The 27,407-nt window shown below is 37.4% G+C and overlaps 1 protein-coding gene across 3 annotated transcripts in view; it reads left to right on the top strand.

The window, feature by feature from the left end:
- The first annotated feature begins 1,059 nt into the window (after window positions 1-1,059).
- The window catches only part of ZCCHC4 (zinc finger CCHC-type containing 4), a 47,548-nt gene continuing 21,200 nt past the window's right edge, over window positions 1,060-27,407 (top strand). Inside the window, exons 1-5 of one of the 3 annotated variants that reach the window (XM_033421610.2) lie at window positions 1,060-1,224; window positions 2,008-2,126; window positions 2,913-2,995; window positions 19,010-19,285; window positions 19,777-19,857. In XM_033421610.2, coding sequence (XP_033277501.1) covers window positions 1,098-1,224; window positions 2,008-2,126; window positions 2,913-2,995; window positions 19,010-19,285; window positions 19,777-19,857 — 686 coding nt within the window. In that variant the 5' untranslated portion in view covers window positions 1,060-1,097. Of the gene's footprint in view, window positions 1,225-2,007; window positions 2,127-2,912; window positions 2,996-11,341; window positions 11,458-19,009; window positions 19,286-19,776; window positions 19,858-27,407 lie in introns of those variants that run through there. The other 2 variants (XM_004266205.4, XM_033421611.1) reach the window with 2 other exon arrangements.

Here is a 27,407-nt window from a genome sequence, read left to right as displayed (position 1 = left end):
AGGATTCCTTTCTTGTCACCACTGACAGTTTTCCCCTTAAAGAGAAGTAGGTCTGTGTGCTGATTTTTGGGCAGCAAGGCAAAAGGCAGCTGAGGAGACTGGGTTCCACCGCAAGGGCCAGAAGGGACAGATTGGATAGAGGGGAGCATAGCAGGCAGACTGACAGGGATCGTAGCAGGGAGAATGGAGAGCAGGGTTAGCTGGTCTTGACTGGAAAAGGGAATCCAGGCATATTAATGAACAGATATATCCATCCAATATTGTGCTGTGACCACAGAACATTAGTGGACATTCTTGGTTGTGATAGATAGAACCAACCTCATCTCAAACTGTCTTAAGTAGACAGAGGAGTTTGTGACTCATGTAACTGGAAACTTCAGGCATGGTTGGATCTAGGTGCTCACATGGTATCGTCATACATTCCTACCTCCTAGTTTTGCTTCCTCCTTATTGCCTTCTTGCTGAGGCAGGTGCTCCTTAAGTGGTGGGAAACAGTACCACCAGACACTTGGTTGTCCCAGTGAAGAGTGCTTTTGTGATAGACTGTGTCATTGGCTCCAATTTTTCACCCCTTTCTGACCTATGCCCTTTGCCATGTAACTCTGCAATGTTTGACCATATGACTTGCTTGAGCCAAAAGAATGAGGTAGAAGTGACAGTGGCAGCTCCGAGCCTAGGCCTTAAGAACCTTGTCTGTTTCTCCTAGTTCTGTTGTGCTTCTGCCATTCCCATGAAAGAAATGTGCCCAGGCTGGCCGGCTGGTTACAGCAGGAGGTTGAGAGACACATGGAGCAGAGCTGAGTTACTCTTGCCAAGGTGAACCTAGATCAGCCGGTCACTAGACACATGACAGCTCAGGTAAGGTTAGAGAGCTGAACCCCTCAGATACATGAGAAATCACTGAGATGACAACATGGATCTTACGGCTTCTTTCTCAGACGTTCCAGCAGAAGTTGGGTTTCGGGGCGTGACCTCTGCCCCAGTGGCCGAAGCTCCTCCTAGGCGAGCGGGGGCGCTCTGAGTCACGGAGGGTCATGGCGACGCTCTTTCTCAGCCTCTTTGGTTCGGACTGAGGCTTTCGGGACGGCGGCGGGAAGATGGCGGCCCCCAGGGAGCGGCTTGGAACCGTAGAGGCAGAGGGGAGCTCGGGTTGCCAGAGGAACTCGGGAGTCGAGGTGGTGGTTTCCTCCGATCCCGCCCCGCCCGCCCCGCTGTGCCCTCACGGTGGGTCCGCGTCTGGGCTGAGCCTGGCTGTCGGGAGCCAAGGGGCGTGGGTGAGCCTGAACGTGCCGTGGGCTTTTAGGGCTCTCGGATTCAGATCCCCTTCTCTCTCTCTCCCACCGAGTGTGATATCTAGAAAACGCTCCTTCCTCGGGAAGTTGTGGTTTTCCACTTACTTAAGAAACCGTCATAGAAAGTCCCCACTGTTGTGGTTTTGGCTTTACGGCTGTTACATGTTTTTTGAAGGGATGAGGCAGAGGCTAGGCAAAAAGGATATGTGTTATTGAGTAATTCCCGTTGCCAAGTACTTGAAGATTTCATTTGTTGTTTTACTGTCTTTTCCATTAAAATTAAAAAACCGTTAGGGAGCACGATAGAATGAATTCTTGCTTAACTAGACCCAGTTTTTCTTGCGGAGAGAGAGTGCGTCCAACTCTGAAAGCTCAGATTTTCACTGAAAGGATAACTGAGCGGCGGTGGCAGAGTGCTCAGTTGTTTGCACTCCGTCTTTGTTGTTGTGTCAGGACCCAGGCCGTTCACCATGTGGACTGCAACTGTACTGACAATAGCATTTTCCTTCTGGAGAGACCAGTTTTCAAAATTTATTTCTTAAGTAGTCTTTGCCTGAATGTTGTGACTTTGGGGGAAAAAATTATTAAACAGAGTAGTGCATTTAATTGTGACAAATTGTGCGTAAAACTGAAACAAATTTTATTTAAAGGCGATGAAAACTAGGAACTTGAGGTAGATGACTGTTTGACTTACTTTTTCCTATTCTGGAACTAGGACCCACTCTTCTGTTTGTAAAGGTGAACCAAGGGAAAGAAGAAACACGGAGGTTTTATGCCTGCTCAGCTTGTAGAGATAGAAAAGATTGTAATTTTTTTCAATGGGAAGATGAAAAGGTATATCAACTTTTTGGATATATATATATATATATAATTTTAAATTGTTGATGTCTGTGACATTTCATTGAGAATGTATGAGATAAATCTCTTGAGATGAAGATACCATGTTTTTTGGTTTGAGAGACTGGAGTTTATATTTACTCTGAACTTACTCTGATTACTGATGTCTTAAACTACTGTCTCAAAGTCTGAGTTCCCTTTAAGGCTTTCTGAGGTGTTAGTATTCGTTTTGCCAATATAGATTTCTCCCTAAAGAGTGCAGGTCATTACCATTCCAGGAAGTGCTTTAGAAAAACACTTTTTGGGAAGCATTTGCATTGACCATCCCTTATTCCGCTACTGGGTGACTGATGAAGGCACTTAGAGATACAGTTATGAGCTTGGAATTCTCTTGGACTCAGCTCCAGTTAAAGTTTCTGAAAGTTTTTTTTCAGGCGGACTCTCAACCACTGCGCCACCAGGGAAGCCCTGAAAGTTTTGACTAGAAAGCTTTCAGCTTTGTTAGGTTTGTTGGAAAACAGTCTGTATGCCACTCTTCTGTAGACTCGTTAAGATCACTATGTGTGAATTAATCCCTCAGTGCTTTAATATGTTGGTTATTGTTTCAAACTGCTCTAGAATTTTCCCAGGTTAATGTGTTTTGTTTTCCCGTGGAATGAATGCTTGTTTAGAGCTTAGAGTTGCTCGAATTTCTGGCCTCTTGATGGCAGAATGCGATACCAGTTTTTCTAGGATAGTAGCAAGTTTGATGGTTTATTAAGTTCATTTTGTACTCTGTTTCAGTTGTCAGGAGCCAGACTGGCTGCCCGAGAAGCTCATAACCGAAAATGTCAGCCTCCTTTATCCCGTTCGCAGTGTGTGGAAAGGTACTGATGCTGTGTCATTTTCATTTATTATCCTATTGTTTTTTTCCCTCAGTGCCTTTAAGTTTACTTTCAGTAATTAATTTCTTTTTATCGTGGTAAAATATATATATAAGATAACATTTGCCAATTCAGTGACATTAATTACATTAACAGTGTTGTGCAGCTATCACCACTGTCTGTTTCCAAACTTTTTCATCACCCCAAACAAATTCTGTCACCAGTAAGCAATAACTCCCCATTCCACCTTTCTGCCATCCCTGGTAACCTCTAATCTACTTTTTGTCTCTATGATCTGACCATTCTGGGTACCTCAGATAAGCGGAATCATCAATATTTGTCCTTTTGTGTCTGGCTTGTTTCACTTAGCGTTGTGTTTTCAAGGCTCATCCATGTTGTAGCATGTATCAGAACTTCATCCTTTTTATGGCTGAATGATATTCCTTTGTATCCATGTACCACATCTTTTTATTTTTATAAATTTATTTATTCATTTATTTTTTGGCTGCATTGGGTCTTCGTTGCTGCGTGCGGGCTTTCTCTAGTTGCGGTGCACAGGCTCTAGGCGTGGGGGCTCAGTAGTTGTGGCTTGCGGACTCTAGAGCGCAGGCTCAGTAGTTGTGGCACATGGGCTTAGTTGCTCTGTGGCATGTGGTATCTTCCAGGACCAGGGCTCGAACCTCTGTCCCCTGCATTGGCAGGCAGTTTCTTAACTACTGTGCCACCAGGGAAGTCCCTGTACCACATCTTGTTTATCCATTCATCCATCAGTGGACACTCAGATGTTTCCACCTTTTGGCTATTGTGAATAATACTCAACACATGTTGGTGTATAGGTATCTGTTTGAGCCCCTGTTTTCATTTCTTTTGCATATATACCTAGGAGTGGAATTACTGGATAATATGATAATACTATGCTTCGTTTTTTGAGGAACTGCCAACCTGTTTTCTTCAGTGGCTGCACCATTTAACATCCCCATCAGCAATGTATGAGGGTTCCAATTTTTCTATGTCCTTGCCAACACATATCATCTTCTGTTTTTTTGATTATAGCCATCCTAGCAGTTGTGAAGTGGTATGTCATTGTAGTTTTGATTTTCATTTCCCTCATTATTAATGATGTTGACCATCTTTTCATATGCTTTTTGGCCATTTGTATATTTTCTTGGAGAAATGTCTCTTCAAGTCCTTTGTCCATTTTTAATAAGGTCATTTGTCTTTTTGTAGTTGAGCTGCAGGAGTTCTTTATATGTTCTAGATATTACACTGTTATCAGATGATTTGAAAATATTTTCTCTCATTCTGTAGATTGTCTTTTCACTTTCTCAATGATGTCCTTTGATACACAAGAGTTTTTAACTTTGATGAAGTCCAGCTTTCAATTTTGTTGTTGTTGTTCTTGTGCTTTTGGTATCATAGCTGAGAATCCATTGCCAAATCCAATCTCATGAAGAGTTACTGTAATGTTCCTTTTTGAAATACTAAACCAAACAAACAAAAAAAACTTTTAAAAGCTGTCAACATCTGTTTTTAAAAATCTTCATTTTTAAAAATTATTTATTTATTTATTTAATTTATTTTTTTTGCGGTATGCGGGTCTCTCACTGTCGTGGCCTCTCCCGTTGCGGAGCACAGGCTCCGGACGCGCAGGCTCAGCGGCCATGGCTCACGGGCCCAGCTGCTCCGCGGCATGTGGGATCTTCCCGGACCGCGGCACGAACCCGTGTCCCCTGCATCGGCAGGCGGACTCTCAACCACTGTGCCACCAGGGAAGCCTAGATATGGACCATTTTTAAAGTCTTTATTGAATTTGTTACAGTATTGCTTCTGTTTTATGTTTTGGTTTTTTGTCTGTGAGGCATGTGGGATCTTAGCTCCCTGACCAGGGATTGAACCTGCACCCCCTGCATTGGAAGGCGAAGTCTTAACCACTGGATTGCCAGGGAAGTCCCTAAAAATCTGCATTTTTAAAATGTTTTATTGGGTGAACTGGAATTGAGTCATAGATTTAATTTTTTGGCAAACTTGTGAAAAGAATTCATCCCTCTCCTTTGTTATAGGCGTTGTGTTTTGTGTGCTGGGAGAGACTTCTTAAGAAGCCTCTGTCTGGGTTGCTGATGACAAATAGGTTTTCACTCTCATGATAACTCCTGCTGGTTACCTGGGCTGCTGTGTTTAGAAGGATTCTGAGGTCATAACTAGGCTAAGTGTAAAGGAATATTGGGATCTGTTAAAAATGTCTTTTTGAGCTTCTTAGTAGCTTTTAAAGTCCTTTGATAGGGGAGGCTTTTCTTGAGATAACTTGATTGCCCCTTAACTGCAGTACTTAATCAGTGATTAAGTCTACTTAATTTATGGGAATTAAATCAACAACAAAAAATGTTGAAAAAGGAATTAATGTAAACTGAGCACCACTGAGCTAGGCACTATGTGAGGTGTTTTCCGTGATATATTGTTTAAATCCTGCCAAGGTGGTTTACTTAGATGAGAAAATTGAGTACTTGGAGAAGTTAAGTAACTTCATCAACTTCGTACTATTAGAATGAATGAGCAGTGACTCAAACTTATGTCTCCCAGATTCTAAAACAGTATTTTTAAGCATATAAGCAGATAGTAATTAATATATGATGTGTAGTGATTTAATTTAAGGAGATATAAGGATATAAAACAAAGAGTTATATAGAGATATATTATTATGAGATTATTATAATGAGATAGAATATCGAAGATGCAGAAAGTAGAAAAATACCACTATTGGTTTCTCCCTTTGAACCCATCACCTTGGTCATTTTGTAGTCTTCCTTCTGGCCTTTTTTCCTATGCAGAGGTTTGTTGTACAAGATGGTGGTCATAATGTGGACATAGTTTTGTACTCTGCCGTATCACTTTTAGCTGATAAGCATGTACTTCATATTATTACATAAGGATATTGGTGATGCAGTTACACTCTATAAGAAAATTTAGATGATCTTCTTTCCTTGCGTAATAAGATTTTAGTCTGGAGCTAAACCACTGTGCAAGACTTTGTACTACCAGAGTGTGGTTTTTGATACTGAAGAATTTTTGAAATTCACATTTCATGTTAGTTAGAATTTAAAAACACTGGCTGGACTATGGAATATTAAAGAATTTTCAAAAGGTTATTTCTTGGGGGCCATAATTTCATCTGTTATTTAGTGCTGATTCTTGAGAGCATGTCTTAATAAAGTCATTTTCAACATCCTAAATCATCTGTGACCCAAAACCTCAGATTTTGTTGTCCAAGCCTCCATCCATTCCATCCATCCAGTCATTTATTCATTCTTTGTTGAGGGTTCAGAAAGAACTTAAAATGCTAGTAATGGAGTTGAGATATATTTAAACATAATACAGTGCAAAAGAAGAATGTTTTGTGTTGACAGTATTCATAGAAAAGATTGAGTACTCTGGAAGGTCAGAAGCTTTACAGCTAACTCGTGCCTTAGCTGATCAATTCAGTTTAAGGATATAGTATTCGAACAGGTTTTGGAGGATTGGTAAAAGTTTTTGCTTTTGAAATGTAATATCACTGATTTCACTGGATCATTTTATAATTGGTGCTCTCATGCTTTCTTACATGCTTTCGACAAGAGTGAAAAGTTTGAAATCAGTCATTTCTCAAAATTAAAAATTTTGCCTTTTTAAAACCAAAGGCTTACTAAATTACCTCTTCTGTGTTATTAATTACTCTCTTAGGGTGTCTTCAGCTTGAGACTGGCAGATTATTCTTGTGTGTAAATGGATGTAAGGATGACGTACTGTTACTTGAGATTATAATTATTTTCTAATTTAACTTTATACAACTCATTTATGTTATCTTATTAAATAACTACTATATTTGAAAGTGTTAAAATGCATTAAAACATTATACCTATTCTATAAAGCAAACTTTTTATCTGTTACTGTGACATAGCAATAGCTTTTCATTGACTGATTTAGTTTTGAAATTATTAGAAAGGAATAATGGTAGCTATTGAGATAAATTGACCTTTCTTACTTGATTTTTATTATGGAACTGGCAGTGCTGCACAGACTTCTAGGTTCTACAGAATAGGATTTGATATTCATTTTTCTAATTTCAACCATGCTTTATATTTCATATGTGTTCAGTTGACAGATTTACATTTTGTGTCTGAGACTTGACTTTCCTTATAGTTTTTAGCTGCCTGTCATGCCCTGAAATGTGCTATTCTATTATGTAGTATGTTGACATCTTTATCGTGACTGCTGAAGTCTTAGGGAGGATATATTTTAATGCTAAAATCAGCATTAATTTATGTGCATCCCGATAGTTTTGTTTAGTTGATATTTCATTCGGTTATGTTTTTTTCAGAGCTCATTTAAACTCAGATTTTCAAGGTCTGCTATTAGGGAAATGCCATAAACATAATTTGTCTACTCCCGGAAAGTCAAATGGAACATCAAATGGAGATCAATAAAAATGACATTTCAAAATGCTAGCCTGCAATTTGTGAGTCATGCTGAGCCATGCAGCAGAATGAATTTCTTCTCCCCCCTGGGTATGTGTAGTAAGTACAAATGAGGAAGGAGCACTGAGTAATCCTTAGTTCCTGAGAGTCTCAAGTTCTTCCTACCAAACTTAAGAAAAACCCCTTCTGTCTGAATGTTACGTTTAAAGCCATACAGTTGAATGATAATGACATAATTTTGAATAGAAATATGTGCAAGATCTCAGTTGATCTTTTGTCAAGAGAAGGTTAATAAACTAGCAGTGGAAGCTTTCTGAAGGACAGTTTTGACCAGGCACAAAATACATCAGTGGAGGTTCATTTAACATTGTTCTTTTTTTCCTTCATTTAAAAATAATTAAACTTAGTGCCTTAAGATAGTCCCATGTAGTGAGTGAATTGCCACACTAGCCCCTCGCTTTGAACTTTCATCTCTTCCTGGTGATTTTGCAGCTTCTGCTGCCTTCAGTTGGCTTCACTTGGTGTGTGATAGGCAGTCCTTTTGACCATATTTGAGTAGCAGAAGCTGGCACAGCATTATCTATTTGGGGAGCTTCCTTCCTCCTTTTTCCTATAAAGCCCTTGATTGTTTTCATCATTCATTCAATGACAACTATTTACTTCTCTAATATCAAAAGTGTGCTTCTGCTCCATTTCTCTGTTTTGGACCCTGAGTGCATGTACAATAACTTTCTGTTTTGGGACTGAGTCATAGGATAATAGCAGTGACACTCCACCTACAGTCTGGCTGATGGCAGTTATAAATCATGTCTCAATATCCTAGATGCTAAAATGTGAAAATGTTTGCATCTTAGAAGTGATTGGATTTTGCTTTGTGATCCAATCTGACAGGCTTTCTTTTTTTTTTTAATTAATTAATTTATTTGTTTTATTTTTGGCTGCGTTGGGTCTTTGTTGCTGTGCGTGGGCTTTTCTCTAATTGCGGCGAGCAGGGGCTACTGCTGCTACCTCGTTGAGGTGAGTGGGCTTCTCATTGCGGTGGCTTCTCTCATTGTGGAGCGCGGGCTCTAGGTGTGTGGGCTTCAGTAGTTGTGGCACGCGGGCTCAGTAGTTGTGGCTCACGGGCTTAGTTGCTCCGCGGCATGTGGGGTCTTCCCGGACCAGGGCTCAAATCTATGTCCCCTGCATTGGCAGGTGGATTCCTAACCACTGTGCCACCAGGGAAGCCCCCAGGCTTTCTTTTAATGGGTGGGTTTAGCCTGTTTTTATAGCGGATATGACAGATATGCTTGGTCTTAGTTTTATTATTTTTATACTTCCTGTTTTTATTGCTTCTTTTTATGCTCTTTCACTCTGTGGTCTGTGTTTGTTTTTCTTTTCTTTTCTTTTTTTTATTTTTGCGGTACACGGGCCTTTCACTGTTGGGGCCTCTCCCATTGCGGGCCACAGGTTCCAGACGCGCAGGCTCAGCGGCCATGGCTCACGGGCCCAGCCGCTCCGCGACATGTGGGATCTTCCCGGACCGGGGCACGAACCCGTGTCCCCTGCATCGGCAGGCGGACTCTCAACCACTGCGCCACCAGGGAAGCCCTGTTTTTCTTTTTTTCTTTAATTTTTTAATTTTTAATTTTTATTTATTTTTGGCTGCGCTGGGTCTTCGTTGCTGTGCGCGGGCTTTCTCTAGTTGCGGTGAGTGGGAGCTACTCTTTGTTGCGGTGCGCGGGCTTCTCGTTGCAGTGGTTTCTCTTGTTGCGGAGCACGGGCTCTAGGCGCACAGGCTTCAGTAATTGTGGCGCGCGGGGCCAGTCGTTGTGGCTTGCGGGCTTCAGAGCACAGGCTCAGTAGTTGTGGTGCACAGGCTTAGCTGCTCCGCGGCATGTGGGATCTTCCCGGCCAGGGCTCGAACCTGTGTCCCCTGCATTGGCAGGCGGATTCTTAACCACTGTGCCACCAGGGAAGCCCTGTTTTTCTTTTTTTAATGTGTGTTTCTTCTGTATTTTTGTTCTAATGGTTGCCTTTGTAACTTTTTAAACCATATATAATTCTTTTTTTTTTAGATTGCCTTCCTCCATCTAAAAATGAGAAATGATTACTTAATATGTTTCTTCTTCCTCTCTCTTTCCTTCTCTATAATTACTATCTGTTTTCTTTTTTATTAATAATTATTTTTTAAATTTATTTTTTTATTTTTGGCTGCCTTGGGTCTTTGTTGCTGCGCGCAGGCTTTTCTCTAGTTGCGGCGAGCGGGGGCTACTCTTCCTTGCGGTTCGCGGGCTTCTCATTGGGTGGCTTCTCTTGTTGCAGAGCTCAGGCTCTAGGCTCGTGGGCTTCAGTAGTTGTGGCACTCGGGCTCAATTACTAGCTGATTTTAGTTGGTTATTTCTTTTTAGGGTTAACCTTTATGCCTTTAAATATTGCTTATAGCTCTTTTACTTGGTTTTTCAGTTTTAAATTATATCTTTTGGCCGATGGCTCTAAAGTATGAGAAAATCAATACACTTTTTGATTTCCCTTTCCCTTTCTCTTCCCATACCAGTTTTATTTGGTTTTATATTATTTACATTTTGTACTCTAACTGTAATACCCATATTTTTTCTGTTTTCAGTCTGTGGTCAAATAGATTTAGTGCTGACTGATAGCCCCTTTGCTGTAGTTTCTTCACTCATCTCCTATTTGGCTGAAATTCATCCTCTAGCAGTTTTAATTTTTTTAGAAAGGCTTTTATTAATCAAAAAAATTTAAATCAAAATATCTGTGTGGCTATTGTATGATTCCATTTATATAAAAATGTATAAATCATAATAACTTCTTTCCTACACAGCTTTTTATTTTCCTCCTAGTTAATAACAATTTTGAATTTATTTGTTGTTATAGTGACTATTTGCTTAATTATTTATGTGCTTCAGAAATGATTCAACTGCAAACTCTCTGCCTGTTGTCTGAATCCTTTCAGAACATTCAAGTGTAGCATAATCTATTGGTTTCATCTTCTTGGAGGAATTTGTCCTAGAGCTTTCAGAAATGTTCCCATCTGTAATGGTTGCCCTTTCTCCTTGGCATCCAGCTGTCCAGCAGGTTCTTCATGAAGGATCCAGGTAATATAACTATATAACCTGAGTTCTTCCAAGTCCAGAAATATTTAATTCCTTTATTCTTTTTTTTTTTGAAAATTAGAAATTTGATCTCTTTATTTTTTCTTTTACATATATATTTTTTTAATTGAAGTATTGTTTAATTTACAATGTTGTGTTATTTTCTGGTGTATAGCAAAGTGATTCGGTTTTCTCTTTCTCTCTCTCTCTCTCTCTTTCTCTCTCTCTCTCTCTCTATATATATATATGTATGTGTGTGTATATATATATATATATATGTTCAGTTATATATTCTTTTTCAGATTCTTCTCCATTATAGTTTATTATAAGATATTGAATATAGTTTCCTGTGCTATACAGTAGGACTTTGTTGTTTCTGTTTTATATACAGTAGTGTGTATCTGCTAATCCCAAACTCCTAATTTATCTCTCCCCACCCACCTTTCCCTTGTGGTAACCGTAAGTTTGTTTTTTATGTCTGTGTAACTCCTTTATTCTTGAATGGCATGGTACTTAAGTATAAAATTATTTGGGTGTATGTTTTACTTGGGGACTTTGCAGGATTGCTTCATGTCCTCCAGAGCAGTACTTCTTAAATGATCTGTGTTAAAGGGTCAGTCTTTTGCTTGTTTGCTTGTTTTATGTTTTTATTTTTATTTCTAGTCCACTGGGATCAGATACTTCTGTAAATATAATAGAAATAAATAACTAGAAAATAAAATGGAAAAAAAGAGAAGACATACAAAATACAAGCCCACATTTTTTGTTATTAGATTGAACAGACCTAAAAGTACTCTGTCTAATTGGTATAAAAGTTTCTAAACATGTACTCTGGATGTCTGTCTTTGTCTCATCAGGAACTGGAAACATTTGGCGGCCAGCTCCAGTGCATGGCCCTCTTTGCAGAGCACTGTTCTAGAGTTAAGTAGGTACTGTAGATGTCTGGGGCCAGTTTGATTTTGACCACCCAGCAGTTGACTTGATCTTTTTCCTGAATGCTTAAAAGGAAGTAAATATTTTGAGATCTTGCATTTCTGAAAATACCTTTATGCGGATACTTGATTTATAACCTATACAGATGATAGAATTCTAGGTTGGGAATATCTTTCCTTCAGGGTTTGGAAGGCAGTGCTCCATTTTCTTCTGTCTTCATTATAGCTGTTGAGAAGTTGAAGTTCAACAAGTTCATTCTTGATCTCTTATGTGTGACCTGTGACTTGTTTAATCCCTCTGTCAGTTTTTTAGAATCTTTTTATTCCTAGGGATGTCACATGTCATGATGATCTATCTGATGTAAGTTTGTTTTATTTTATTTTGCTTGGTGTTAGGTAAATCCTTTCAAACTGGAAACTCATGTTCTTGAGTTCTGAGAAATTTCCCAGATTATGTCCCTATTGCCAAAGAATGAAAAACCAAGTCTCACAAGATTTTAGGGCAGAGTACAACCCAGTTCTTGCTTAGTGATCTTCTGGAATTGTCTTTGTTTTCTTTGAGTTTAACTCTTCCCTTTCCTTTAAAGCACTTCTTAATACCTTTTATTTAGGAAAATTTCAAGCATACGCAAGAGCAGAGAGAACAGTATACTAAGAACCTCCTGCACCCACACCCAGCTTCCTCAGTCATCAGTACGAGGCTAGTTTTGTTTCCCCTGTACCCTTTACCCCGACCTCCAATCTGGACATTATATAGTTCTACCTGGAAACACTTCTCTATGTATCTTAAGAGATAAGGCCTTTAAAAAAAAATGATCACGATACTATTAAAATACCTAAAACATAAACAATTTTTTAATATTACGTAGCATGCAGTTAGCATTCAGCGTTTCTCTGGTTACCTCATAAATGCCAGTTTATAATTGGTCTGTTCAAATCAGGATCCATAGAGACTTTACACATGGCAATTGGTTGATATCTTTAATCTTTTATTCATTGAAGAAACAGAGTCATTTGTCTGATAGAAATTTCCATATTCTGAATTTGGTTGATTGCATCCTATAGTGTCAGCTAACATTTATTCTATCCCCTGTATTTCTTGGAAAGTAGAGGCGTCCCCAGAATCGAGTTCAGTTTTAGGAGCAACCTCTTCTGTAAGTTGTGTGGTCTGTTTCCTTTTATATCACATCAAAAGGCAGATAATGTCTGGCTGTTCACTTAGTGTGTTATAAGATTGGTTGTGTGTTCAGGTCATATAGGTATAGGCCAGCCTATACTATCCATTATAAAGTTCTATGTCACTGTTTCGTGTAATGATTTCAGCAGTAATTGATGATCATTGCCTAGAGTTATAAGGGTTTACAAATTCCTGTCATCGCTCATGCATTTATTAGCTGCGATTCTTTAAAGAAGAACTTTGTTTCATCAGCTGTTGACTTAACCGTGTTTACAGTTCATCTGGGAAGTCAAGATAAATGTTTAATTCTTCCCCTCTTATTGTTTGTTTTCAGCCTGTTTTCAGAATAATGATTCGGTACCCCAGCAACTTACAGAGTTGACTTATCAGGGTCATTGTTCTTTTATTTTTACTATCACTATGAAAACGTGTATTTTAAAATTTTAGTTATTTTTTAGTTAATTGAAATTATTCTTTTTGGTATAGCACTTTTTGAATTTGATTTAATTTTTACAGTATGATGGAAGTTATAGGTAGGGTGCCCATATAATTTTAATCCAAACCAGAATACTTTCTGAGAGTAAAAGGGGGCACTAACTAGATGGAACTCCAGGACAGCAGATGTAAACTGGGACTGTTCTGGGCAAACAGGGGTGTATGGGCACCCTGGAGGAAAGTGGGTTGTTAGGGGGAAATTAACATTTTTTCCCCAAGTTTTTCAGCTTTACTGAAGTACAATAATTTGTGTACAATAAGTTGCATGTATCTAAAATTACAGTTTGATAAGTTTTGACATGAAACCATCTACTCATGAAACCGTCACCACAATTAAGAATATGAACATATCCAGTACCCCCCAAAGTTTCCTCCTCTACCATTGTCCTATATTCCTCCATCCCTAAAGGCCGCAGATAACCACTGATCTGCTTTGTGTCACTATAGATTAGTTTGCATTTTCTAGAATTTTATATAAAGGAATTATACAGTATATAGTAGTTTTTGCGGGGATATGTGTCTAGCTTCTTTTACTTAGCATAAATATTTTTGATGTTCATCCATGTTTAAGTGTTTGTATCATTAGTTTATTCCTTTTTATTCCTGAATAATACTGTGTTGTATGGATATATTTTCACCTGTTTGTAGACATTCAGGTTGCCTCCAGTTATTGCCTATTACAAATAAAGCTGCTACAAACATTTGTGTATAAGGGTTTGTATGGACTCATGTTTTTATTTCTCTTAGGTAAATACCTAGGAGTAGAATGGCTGGATCATATGATAAATGTGTTTAACCTTACCAAACTGTTTTCCGAAGTAGCGGCATCATTTTACATCCCCACTAGCAATTTATGAGGTTCCAGTTTCTCCCCATTCTACACACCACTTATTATTATTTTTTAAATTATAGTCATCATATTAAGTGTGATGTAGTATCACATTGTGGTTTTGATTTGCATTTCCTTTGATTGCTAATGATGTTGAACATCTTTCCATGTGCTTATTGGCTATTTGTATTTCTTCTTTGGAGAAATGTCTGTTCACTTCCTTTGCCATTTTTTAGTTGGTCTAATTCTTTTTATTGTTGAGTTGTAAGTATTCTTATGTATTGTGGATGCAGTTCCTTTACCAGATACACGATTTGCTAACATTTTCTCGTTCTTGGGTTGTCTTTCCACTTTCTTGGTGGTATCCCTTGCAAAACAAAAGTTTTTAATTTTGATTAAGTCCAATTTATTTTTTCTTTTGTTGCTTACGATAAGGGTGTCTTTTGAAGAAAAGTTTAAAATTTTGATTTCCAATTTATTGGGTTTTTTTTAATACTTTGTGCTTTTTAAGTCCTATTTAAGAAATCTTTGCCAAATCCAATCATTATTATTTTCTCCTATGTTTTCTTCTAGAAGTTTTATAGTTTTAACTCTTAGATTTAGGTCTATGATCCATTTTGGCTTAGTTTTTCTTTTTCTTTTTTTTTGGCTGTGCTGCATGGCATGTGGAATCTTAGTTCCCTGACCAGAGATTGAACCCATGCCCCCTGCATTGGAAGCATGGAGTCTTAACCACTGGACCGGGAGGGAAGTCCTTGCTTAGTTTTTAAATATGATATGAAATAGGGTCAGGCTTTTGAACTTTTTAAAACCAGTTTTTCAGTATCTGCAAAAAGTCCTGCTGAGATTTTAATTGAAATTGTGTTGAATTTATAGATAAAATTGGAAAGAATTGACATCTTAATAATACTGAGTTCTATAATCCATAGCCATGGTATATCTCTCCAGTTACTAAGTCATCTTTAATTTTTCTCTATGACATTTTGTAATTTTCAGTGTACTGGGGTTATATGTCTCCTGTCAGATTTATTCCTAAATATTTTATATTTTTAATGCTATTTTAAATTGTTATATTTCAGTTTCTGATTATTGCTAGTCTAACAATAGAGTTGATTTTGTATATTATCTTTTATACTTGATAAGCTTACTTATTTAACAGCTTTTTTGAAGATTTTCTTAGGACTTTCTATATACATGGTCATGTCTGTGAGTAAAGAAGTTTTAATGTTTCCTTTCTAATCTGTGCCTTTTATTTCTTGTCTTATCAAAGTGGCTAGAATCCCTGGTCAGTGCTGAGTAGAAATGGTAAGCGTAGATATCCTTGCTTTATTCCAGTCTCAGGAAGAATGCATTCTGTCTTTCATCAGTGGTGTTAGCTGTAAGTTTTTCTTAGATGCCCTTTATTAGGTTATGGAAGTCCCCTTCTATTCCTAGTTTTCTGAGATTCTTTATCACAAATGGATGTTTGATTTTTGTCAAGGGCTTTTTTCTGCATCTAAAGAGATCATTTTTTTCTTTTTTTTGATTTTTAATATGGTGCATTGCACTGATTGAATTCAAACATTAAAGCAACCTTGCATATCTGGGGTCAACTACACTTGGTCATGATGTATTACTTACTGTCTTTATATATGTGTTTTTGATTGACTAAAGTTTTGTTAATAATTTTGAGTTTGTGTTCATGAAGTATATTGGTGTTTAGTTTTCTTATAATTTTTTTCTGGTTTTGGTATTGGAGTAATGTTGGCCTAATGAAATGAAGTGGGAATTATACCCTCCTTTCTGTTTTTTGGAAGAATTTGTACAGAATTGGTATTGTTCCACTGTTTTCTAATTTCCAGTGAGAAATCTGGTATCTTTCTTATCTTTGTTCTTCCGTGTCTTTTTTCCCTCTGGTTTCTTTTAAGATTTTTCTCTTTATCAACTGATCTTCAAATAATTTTATTATAATGTATCTTATAGTTTTCTTCATTTCTTGTGCATGGGGTTCACTGAGCTTCTTTGATCTTTGAATGTAATTTTAGAAAATTTTAACCATTATTTTTTCAAAAATTTTTCTTCCCCCTCCCCCCTTTCAGGGGTCCATTTTCATGTATCTAGGCCCTTTGGTGTTTCATTTTGGATAGTTTCTAAGGCTGTGCCTTCGAGTACACCAATGTTTTTTTCTGTAGTGTCTGAACTGCTGTTAGTCACATCATTTCAGACAATTAAAAAATCTTTATAGGTTTGATTTGGGTCCTTTTATATTTTCCATGGCTTTCCTTAGGCTCATGCTTTCCTCTACCTTCTTGAACATATGGAATATAGTTATAATAAAATGGCTTGAATGTTTTTGCCTACCGATTATATTATCTCTGTCATTTCTGAGTTGGTTTGAATTGATTGGTTTTTTGGTTTTTTTTTTCCTCTAATCATGGGTCATGTTTTCTTGTTTCTTTGCATACCTGGTTATATTTGATTCAGTGCTAGCAGTGTGATTTTTACCTTTCTGTATACTGGATATTTTTTATTCCTTTACCTATTTTTGAGCTTTGTTCTAAGATACAGTTAAGTTACTTGGCTAATGTTTGATACTCTTGAGCAGGATTTGGCCAACGACAGTCTGCAGGCCAAATCTGGCCATGCCTGTTCATTTCTGTTCGGGCTTGTGGTTGCTTTTGTGCTGCAGCGATAGAATAGTCGTGACAGAGAGAATGGATCGTCTGCCAAGCTCAAAATATTTACTGTCTGATCCTTTATAGTCCCTTGCTTTTGAAGGTTTATCTTTAAGCCTTTTGGAGGACCAGAGCAGCCTTGGGGTAGGGCTGATTTCTTCCCACTCCTGAGGCTGTATGTCCTGAGCGCCCTACCTCATCCTTGTGGATTCAGAGGTTTCTCACTCTGGGCCCTGGGTGATTGTTCTACCTGCTCATTTCCAGCAGTCCTCTCTCTCTTGGTAGGTAGTCTTTTCACGCACCTGCTAGTCAGTGCTCAGCATAGACTGGAGGGGAATCTCAGCAAGCCTTGGAGCACTAGCTCAGTGTCTGCTGTCTGCCTTCCGTGTACTCCATGCGTACCATCCAGTGCCCTGCCTTGTGGATCCAGCTGCCTTGGCCTCCACGATTTCTCAACTCTACCTCATCAACTTGTTGTGCTGTGTTTGGGGCCTCCATCCTGTGCAGCCAGCTCTCCACAGGCAGGAAGCTGAGCAGCTGTACTGCTCACTCACCTCTTCCCTTCTCTCGGCGTTCACTGTTTGGGCTGCCAGTTGTCCGATATCTTCTTTTTTCCTACTTTTTTCTTTTGTCCAGTATCTTAAAACTGTGGTTTCATATATTTTATCAATTTTTTGAGGGCCAGGATGGTAAATCTGGTCTCTCTTGCTTTTTCGTGGCTGAATGTGGAAGTCTTCAACAATGAACAGTTACTAATGAATGGTAATAGGAGTAAATTCAGTGTGTCTGTTGCCAAGGAGGGTGCTGGTTCCTTCCACTTGCATCTCATGTCTTAGGGGCCCTTTTCTCTACTGACACTCTTACTTTGAATTACTATTAAAGTTTCTTCTAATATCATGCTCCTTTTTCTTTGCAATCATAGATAAAGCTGTCAAAAGAACAGTTATCATAGAAATAGAAACAAATTACCAGCATGATGAGCTTATTTCTTGCTATCGCCATTCAGAATACCTATTTCTCACTGCCTTGGGTGCTTTGAAGTGAAACTGTGCTTATATACAGAAAGTTTTAATATCCACCTTGATTCTGTGTTAAGTTCACAGTTTTTACAGTGCAGTTCAGAGTTTAGTTCAACTGAAATCATATGACTGTTCTCAAACTCTTAAGAATCCTTTAGTGCACTATTTGACATGCTTAGATCTAGACATTTCTGACCCTCTATGAGCCATGATAATCTTACTTATTTTTCTTTTGTTTTCTTATTCTGCTTTCTTTTTTAAAATTTTTAAAAATTTATTTATTTATTTTTGGCTGCTTTGGGTCTTCATTGTTGTGAGCGGGCTTTCTCTAGTTGTGGTGAGCGGGGGCTACTCTTTGTTGTGGCGCACGGGCTTCTCATGGCAGTGGCTTCTCTTGTTGCGAAGCAGGGGCTCTAGGCACATGGGCTTCAGTAGTCGTGGCACGCGGGCTCAGTAGTTGTGGCTCGCGAGCTCTAGAGCACAGGCTCAGTAGTTGTGGTGCATGGACTTGGTTGCTCCACAGCATGTGGGATCTTCCTGGACCAGGGCTCGAAGCCATGTCCCCTGCATTGGCAGGCGGATTCTTAACCACTGCGCCACCAGGGAAGTCCATCTTACTGTGAATTCTTAGCTGGATTGCATATACAAAATCAGCAGTTTTAAAAACATACTGTGATTGTCTTCTCTCTTTAATCATCAGTAATAAAATGGAAAGAGAGGGGCAAAAAACCCAAAATAGTGGCTTTGAAATCAGATATAAAGATGACTTGAAAGGGATCAAATAGGCTATCTGGTATCGTATTTCTTAAGGCTTTGATTATTGTTTTGCTGCTTTGGAGTGAGCTTCTCAGAACTGCCTCCATCAGTACTGCTAAGAATAGAGGAACTTTGTGGGAACATTTTTTCTTTTAGGAGGTAATTTTTCTTGCTATGTATGCCATAAGAAATTGAAGAATGATCTTAATTTCTCGTTTGAAAATGACTGTCTTACTGAGCCAGACTGTTTAACACCTCCAAGTTAGAACACATGGATTTGTCAATAAATTTAAAGGTGATAGTAGTCTCCATTACTACTAAGTTGTTTGAATAATATCTTATATTCACATTTTAAATGGATATTGATCTTCAGCCAGTGACTACATTGGAGCATCTCAATTTTTAAGAAATCGCTGATTCTTTTCCACTTTGTAGGTATGCAGCCAGACATAAATCCTAGCCAACATTCCACAGATTGTTTCGTACCTTTGCTTCTTCATGCAGTACTCTTTAGGAAGTAATAATACTTTTTGCATGTTAAACCTGGCGAAAATCAATTGTCTTTAAAGCAACAAACTTAAAATGTATTCCTTTGTGTTTTGTTGTGTCTTGAAGGTACTTGAAGTTTATTGAGTTGCCCTTGTCTCAGAGGAAGTTTTGTCAAAGATGTCAGCAGTTGCTGTTGCCAGATGATGAGGAAAAGCATCGCAAGCATCAGATAGTGGGTGATATTTCTATCACCCAGTTAAAAAGGCCCAGTCAACTCCTTTATCCATTGGAAAACAAGAAGACAAATGCCCAGTATTTGTTTGCTGATAGGAGCTGTCTGTTTTTGGTAGACCTACTCTCTACCCTTGGGTTCAGAAGAGTACTGTGTGTCGGGACACCAAGGTATGTTATATGGTATTTTAAACATTTTCCTATCACCACTATTTAAACTGTAAGAAAATTTATTAAGTAGTTATTTATTGGGTTGGCCAAAAAGTTCATTTAGGTTTTTCCATAAGATATGGAAAACCCAAATGAACTTTTTGTCCAACCCAATACTATGTGCAGGTTACGACATGGTCCCTCTCTGAGGAGTTTGTAATCTTTATTCCATTTGAGAGAAATCTTTGTAGATTTCTGGTATATGATAGGAGATTCTTTCTGATTTGATTCTTAAGTTATTTATTATTTTAGAGTTTTCTGTTTCAGATGAGATCCATCCACTGTTTTAAAAATATTTGTGAAATTTAAACCTTGCTTATACTTGCCAAATTTTCCTCAGTGTTTCACTGAAATATTAGAAATATCAGGAGAACATTGATGGGTTTTTTGTTTGCTTGTCATCTATGGCATTTCTAATTTCTTATTAAATTTGCTTTCACTCATTGCTTTAGGTTGCATGAGCTGATCAGGTTGAAAGCATCAGGTGACAAGAAGTCTAACATTAAAAGCCTTTTATTGGATATTGATTTTCGGTAGGTTTACAAAGTATAATATTTATTCTCCTTCATTGTGTTCTGTTTCTTTTTAATGTTTTCGTCTTATTAATCCTATTACAGTCCTTTACTTAACATTTAGAAGTAGTGATTGGTTATAAGGTATCATTTTAGTCATATAGACTCAACATGTAATCTTCCATATTTCAGACAGGGAGGTGGTAGATTTCTCCTTTTGCTAGTGTGCTTCCTGAATTTTCTCTGTGAATATGTCTAGTTGTCTTTGGCTTATAATTTAGAGATACATTTCAATTGAGTGAAATTTCTTCTAATATACTTATTTTTCAAGGGTAATTCCAAATTTCCTCCAGAATTTTGTTTCATCATGATGTTTTAAGTGTGATAAGACATGTATTTTAATATTTTTACTGGATGATATGCATACTGTCTTTCACTGGACATGACCTGAAGTGAAGGGAGCGCTAACTAGGAAATAGAAAAGTCCCGAGGCAGAGGATAAACAAACAGATAAGCTTGTGGGAGAGGGTCAGAATTAAATGGCTCCTGATGTGTTGGAACAAACAGGTGAGACAGTGGACCACATCTTGAGTCCCCCCTCTGGTGGTAATTGAGAAGATACAGACGTTTGACTTACAACACAGGATGGCAAATGTGTCCATCCTCAGACTCTCTGATTCTGTAAACTTGAAGTACTCTTCCTAGTTTCTGTAATTGTTTGATTTCCAGGAGTTCATGGTGAGTCTGTAAGACACCGTGTTCTTAGTATATTTTACTTGTTCTTGAGTGTATTGAAGGAATCGGGCTTTGAGTTTCTTTTTATTTAATCTGATAGAGTCTATTTGGCCAATATTCCAGCATTTCCTGGATTCTCTCTAGTATTATTACTCAGGTTCTCTATGAAATTACATATGCTTTTTCTCCCTAAAAACAGGCAGACAGATTTTTAAAGTGTAGAAAGTCACAATAAAATGTACAGCTTTCGTTATTTATTTTTCTTTAGACTTCCAAGTCAACTTTAGGTTATCTAATATAAGCACATATGTTTCTCAGAAATAACCCACACTTTCTGTAACCCTCATCCCTTATTAACAGGACTAGCACACACTTTACAAATACCTGCTTGATGGGAGTAATCCTCGGGAAAATGGAATTCCATAAGTGATAATATGGACTTCTTCTTAAACTCAAATTCTTTTTTTAAATTGAGTTATAATTCACTAAAATTTACCATTTCAAAGTGTGTATTTCAGCAGTTTTTGGTATATTCACTAGGTTCTGCAGCCATCACCCATGATTCCAGAACATTTTTAATCACACTACAAAGGAACTCCTTACTTCCCCTAATAACCATTAATCTGCTTTCTGTCTCCATGGATTTGTCTATTCTGGATGTTTTATATAAATGGAATCATACAATGTGTGACCTTTATGTCTGGCCTCTTTCACTTTAGCATAATGTTTTCAAAATTCCTCCATGTCATAGCATATAATTGTACTTCCTTTTATGGTTGTATAATATCCCATTGTATGAATATATCAATTTCTTTTTTAACTACCATGTTTCTTTCCTAAAGTATTAGGAAAGTATTATTGTTAAATTATTATAAATGTATTATTTTAAAGGCAGAAATTTAACTTTTGAGGTCTTATAATAAAAATATTAACAATAACTAGTATTTAGTGAATACTTGTCACTTGTCAAACCCTATTCTAAATCCTTTGATCTTCACAATAGACCTATAAGGTAGATACTATTAACATTCTCCTTTTCCTCAGAATAGAAAACTGAGGTACAAAGAAATTAAATAACTTGACCAAAGTCACAGTTTATAAATGTCCAGCTCAGGATTCAAACCCAGTCAGTCTGGCCCCCAAAATTAAATTATCCTCTGGAAATAACTTTGCTTTTGGAAGTGTATATAAGCCTTTCTTATATAGCCTGTATTTCTCTCTTGTCATCCTTCTAGGTTTCCCTTTTTCCACCTATCCCCCTGCTTTGTTCCACAATAGTTTGCAAATGCGTTAATAACTGGTTTCCAGGTTATTCATGTATTTAGAGTCAGGCATTCATATTAGTCAGGAATCTTTCTTTCATTAGCGTCCCAGAAATCCATTTATGTCACTGCGAATGTATTGGCTCACACTGCTGGAGTCTAGGGTATAACAGGCTTCAGTCCAGTTGAGATCCTGGGCCTCACATAATTTTTTAGAGCTCTGTCTTTCTCTCTCTCTACCTCTCATTCTGTGTTTCTGTCTGTACTGGCCTTATTCTTCAGACAGCTTCCTTCATTCTGCCAAGGACTTTGGTGGGCAGCAGCTTTAAACTTACATAGTCTCAGCTGAACTGCCCAGTAGAAAAAGAATCTTTCCCAAGAGCTCCAGCAGCAAAACTCCAGTGAGTACTCTGCCTACCTTGCCTGGGGTTACATAGCCATTCCAGAATCATCACTGTGGCCTGGCAGATAGAGTGCTATGGAGTGGGTTCTCCATAGGAAATAGATGTTTGACTGAAATGAGGGGAGATATAGGTACTAGAAAGACAAAAAAAAAACAAAAGAAAAGATGTCCACAACTGAATTATTCAAGACAATATATGTCAGTTGTCAGCAGCACATACGTTTTCATCTCTCTTGGGTATTGTATTAATTTGCTAGGGATGCCATAACAAAATACCACAGACTGGGTGGGTTAAACAATAGAAATTTATTTTCCCACAGTTTTGGAGGCTAGAAGTCGAAGATCAGGGTGTCAGTAAGTTTGGTTTCTTCTTTTTTTTTTTTTAATTTATTTTATTATTTATTTAATTATTTTTGGCTGTGTTGGGTCTTTGTTGCTGTGCGCGGGCTTTCTCTAGTTGTGGAGAGCAGGGGCTACTCTTCGTTGTGGTGCACGGGCTTCTCATTGCAGTGGCTTCACTTGTTGCAGAGCATGGGCTGTAGGTGTGCAGGCTTCAGTAGTTGTGGCACACGGCCTCAGTAGTTGTGGCTCGCAAGCTCTAGAGTACAGGCTCAGTAGTTGTGGCGCATGGGCTTAGTTGCTCCATGGCATGTGGGATCTTCCCAGACCAGGGCTTGAACCTGTGTCCCCTGCATTGGCAGGTGGATTCTTAACCACTGCACCACCAGGGAAGTCCCAGGTTTGGTTTCTTCTGAGATCTCTCTCCTTGGCTTGCGGATAGCTGCCTTCTAACTGTGTCATCACATGGTCTTTCCTGTGTGTGTGCACATCCCTGGTATCTCTTTATGTGTCCAGATTTCCTCTTCTTATAAAGACACCAGTCATATGCATTGGGGCCCACCCTAATGACCTCCTTTTAACTTAGTCACCTCTTAGTACACCTGAAATTAACATAACATTGTACATCAATCATATTTCAATAAAAAAAATTTAAAAGGATAAATGCTTAAAAATTAATTTAATTACCTCTTTAAGGGCCCTCTCTCCAAATATAGTTACCTTTTGAGAGACTGAGGGATCAGTGCTTCAGCATATGAATTAGTTGGGGGGACACAACCGAGGCCATAACAGGTATATACCTAGGAGTAGAATTGCTTGGTCATGTGGTGATTCTATGTTTAACTTCTTGAGGGACTCCCAAACTGTTTTCCAAGGTGACTGCACTGTTTTATTTTACCAACAGCAATGTATGAGAGTTCGAATTTCTCCACATCTTTGTCAACACTTGTTATTCTCTGTCTTTTTGAAGTAGTGTCTCATTGTGGTTTGTTTTGCATTTTATTGGTGGCTAATGTTGTTGAGCATCTTTTCATGTGTTTATGGCCAATTGTTTATCTTTTTGGAGAAATGTCTATTCAGTCCTTTGCCCATTTTTAAAATTGGTTATTTGTCTTATTGTTGAATTGAAAGAGTTCTCAATATATTCTGGATACTAGACCCCTATCAGATATATGATTCTTAAGTATTTTCTCCCGTTCTTTGTGTTTTTTCACTTTTGATGGAGTCCAGTCATTCTGTTTTCTTTGGTTGCTTGTGTTTTAGGTGTCATACCAAGAAACTATTGCCTAATCCAAAGTCATGAATATTTACACTTGTTTTCTTCTAAGAGTTTTTAATTTTAGCTCTTATATTTAGGTCATTGATTTCTTTTGAGTAATTTTTATATATGGTGTGAGGTAGGGGTCTAACTTTATTCTTTGCATGTGGATATCCAGTTGCCTTGGCACCATTTGTTAAAATGATTATTCTTTTCCCATTGAATGGTCTTGGAACCTTATTGAAAACCAAACGACCATAAATGTATGGATTTATTTGTAGACTCTGTAAATTCTATTCCATTGATCTATGTCTGTCCTTATGCCAGTCTCACACCATCTTGATTACTGTTGCTTTGTAGTGAGTTTTGAAATTACAAAGTGTGAGTCTTTCAACTTAATTCTCTTTCAAGATTGTTTCGGCTATTGTGGTTTCCTTGCACTTCTATATGAATTTTAGAATTACCTTCTCAGTTTCTACAAAAAAGCCAACTGGCCTTTTTATAGGGATTGCATTGAATTTATAGATCAATTTGAGGGGTGTTTTCATCTTAATATTAAGTGTTCTGGTTAATGAATATGAGATGTCTTTCCATTTATTTAGATATTCTTTAAGTTCTTTAAACAATATTTTGTAGTTTTCAGTGTGCAAGACTTGTACTTCTTTTGTTAAATTTGTTCCTAAACACTTTATTCTTTTTGTTGCTATTGTAAATAAATTGTTTTTTAAAATTTTATTATCTAGTGTTCATTGCTACTGCCCTGTTTTTAAAAAAATTACAATAAAGTATACATAGTAAATATAAAATTTACCATGTTAAACATTTTTTAAGTGTATAGTTCAGTAGTGTTAAGTAAGTGAAGTACATTCATATCGTTATACACATTTTCCAGAACTCTTTGCATCTTACCTGATGTACTTTTAATTTGAAAGATTTATATGGCCCTTTAACTCTTTTGCCTTAAATCCCATGCCTTGAAGTTTTACCTTTCTTGAGCTTGTAGTTCAAATCCCCTGGTCAGAATAGGGAGTAGGGGATGTGGATAAAGTTGTTTTATAACCTGTGGAATACACAGATGCTCTTTTTCTTTGTGTGTGTAAACCTGTGTGTGTGTGTTTCAGACAAAAGCTGAAGGTATAGTACTGTGGTATCCTAGCATAGCTTCCTTGATAGCTACTCTGTTTCTGAGTCAGTTCTGTAAAAGGTCAACGTTGGGTGCTAAGATAGAGCTGGTTTATTGACATATGTTTGTAGCCAGAATGAACTCAGCCTGTTGCCTGTATTTACACTATGATGGAGTGTGGGGTTGGTTCAGATTTCTCACAAGGACCACAGTTAAATCAGGGAAACATTCCTTTGTGGTATAAAGTGGTACTGAATAGTTCCTTCTGGCACTTTGACTTTGGCTTGTTGTTGCCCTATGTAAGGTCTGTGCAGGGCTACAGAGAACTGCCTCAAATCCAGGGCTATATGTAGATGTGCGGTAAATGTCCTTTTCTGGGGGTCTAAGATATGAAGTTAACATTTGCTAAGATGGATTTCTATATGCTCTGATTTTGGCATGAAAGATATGAAACTCTGTTTGGCAAACTATCATCCAAATAAAGTTGTATCAAAAAAATGTATTTCTTAGGCTCATTTCATGAACTAGTTTTATTCAGCTCTTGATTACATTTCCTTTGTGTAGAACATGTTTCATACTTGGTAACTGACTCAGATTTAAAGAGAATGAATGGCCAAATTAAATGAATGTCCTTTTGAGCAGTTTTCAAGTGCATGCATTTCTGATTGGTTTTGTTTGCCTTATTCAATGGAGAGAATAATTCTTTGTGGCCATTTTCATTCTAAGAGGGTGATGTTGAGTGATTTTCCATAATTTAAAATATGAATAATTATGCTTCCTTGTTTGTGTTTGATCGAAACTTAGAGCTGAAATCTTGGCTTTTTTCTCTCTCTGGCTCTGCCCACTGCTGCCCAGAACATTTTGGATGAGTGTGCTATGCTGAATTTTATGTAAATAAAATTTTTTTTAATTTTAAAAAATGACTATTGCATCATGAAGCAATGAAAATAAATGGAGGGTGGTAGAAATATATTTTAAAAGAGATTGTATTTTCCCTTGCTTACACAAAGCAATGCAAGAGCGAAAAACACTCTCAAATGATGGTTGATCTACAGCTGTACTAGTATTAATATATATGTGTAAATTAAGTAACTGATATAGCTATATTATCAGCTATTTGGGATTTGGTTAAAGAGGAAGACATTTGTTTATTAATGGTAATTTACATTGTCCCACAGTGTTTTGGAATGTTCCTTGGGTTACAGTATATAGTTTAAATATTTTTCAGTTATTCAAACCTGTTTATTTCTTCAGTGAAAATTTGTTTTATGAAATCATCAGATGTACTAACAGTATCTTAAGTGTATTAAAGGATATTGTACTGAGAATGGCAAACAGCTGTTCTTCCATCTCCACAGAATAACAAGAAATGGATTTAGATTATAGGAGGAGATATTTTGATTGGGCATAAACATAATTCCCTAACATTAGAGTCACTGAGACATACATCTTTATAGCTGGTATTTATTAAAATAATGATACCTGACATTTCATTATATGCTTTGTAGCTGGCATTGTATTCAGCACTTTACATACATTATCTTATTTATTCTTACCAAGTCCTATGAGGTATTATAGAAACTATTTTCCTATTTTGTAGATGAAGAAATGGGGGCTCAGATAGGTTAAATAACTTACTAAGATTACACAGCTAATAAGTGAGAGACCCAGAGTTTGAAACCAGACCACCCGACTGTACAGCTGTACTCTTAGCCTCAGTGTAATAGGAAGAGGATAAACTAGGCTTGTCCGTTGTATTAAATACTCAGCATGGTCGGTGATCAGTTATAGATGGTCATAAATAACTGTGAGTAGAAGTAGAAGCAAAGAAGCACCGTATCGTGATTTGGTTAAAGAAGCTGTGTAAGTAAGGATGTGTCCCCGATTTTTTCTCAGTCTTTCCACTAGGTTATGAATTCTGTAGAAGGATGGTGTGGTTCATATGTGAATTGTTTATGACAAAACTGTGGAAGTTCAAAATCCTATTGAGGTAAAAGAGGTTTCTATATTATACAAAAAAACCTCAGAAATCAGCAAGAAAGACATTAAGGCCCATAGACATAAATGGGAAAAACAGACCTAGGCAGTACAAATAAAATTAAGGAATAAAGAAAACTCAGTTTTGTAAGAAGTCAAATAAATGCAAATTTAAGCCATGATGTGGTATGAATTTTGCCTAGTAAATTAGTGAAAATTTATAAAATGTTAATACCCGAAGCTGGTACTCTCATTCATTACTGACTGCATTTTAAAGTAGTATGTTAGAAGAATAAAATGATTCAATCAGTAAATAAATATCCTCTTTCCTGGCACTAATTCAGTATATATGAAATGTGCGTACTTCTTTTCTCTTACATATTGAGAAGCATATTTTATTAAGCTAATTCACAATGGACAAGAAATACTCTGTATTAAATACCTTTTTTTGTTAACCACGGAAGAAAATAATTA

This window comes from Orcinus orca, chromosome 4, assembly GCF_937001465.1.
Source record: "Orcinus orca chromosome 4, mOrcOrc1.1, whole genome shotgun sequence".
Lineage (NCBI taxonomy): Eukaryota > Metazoa > Chordata > Mammalia > Artiodactyla > Delphinidae > Orcinus > Orcinus orca.
Note: the sequence above shows the minus strand (reverse complement) of the source record. Positions and strands in the feature narration are given on the sequence as shown.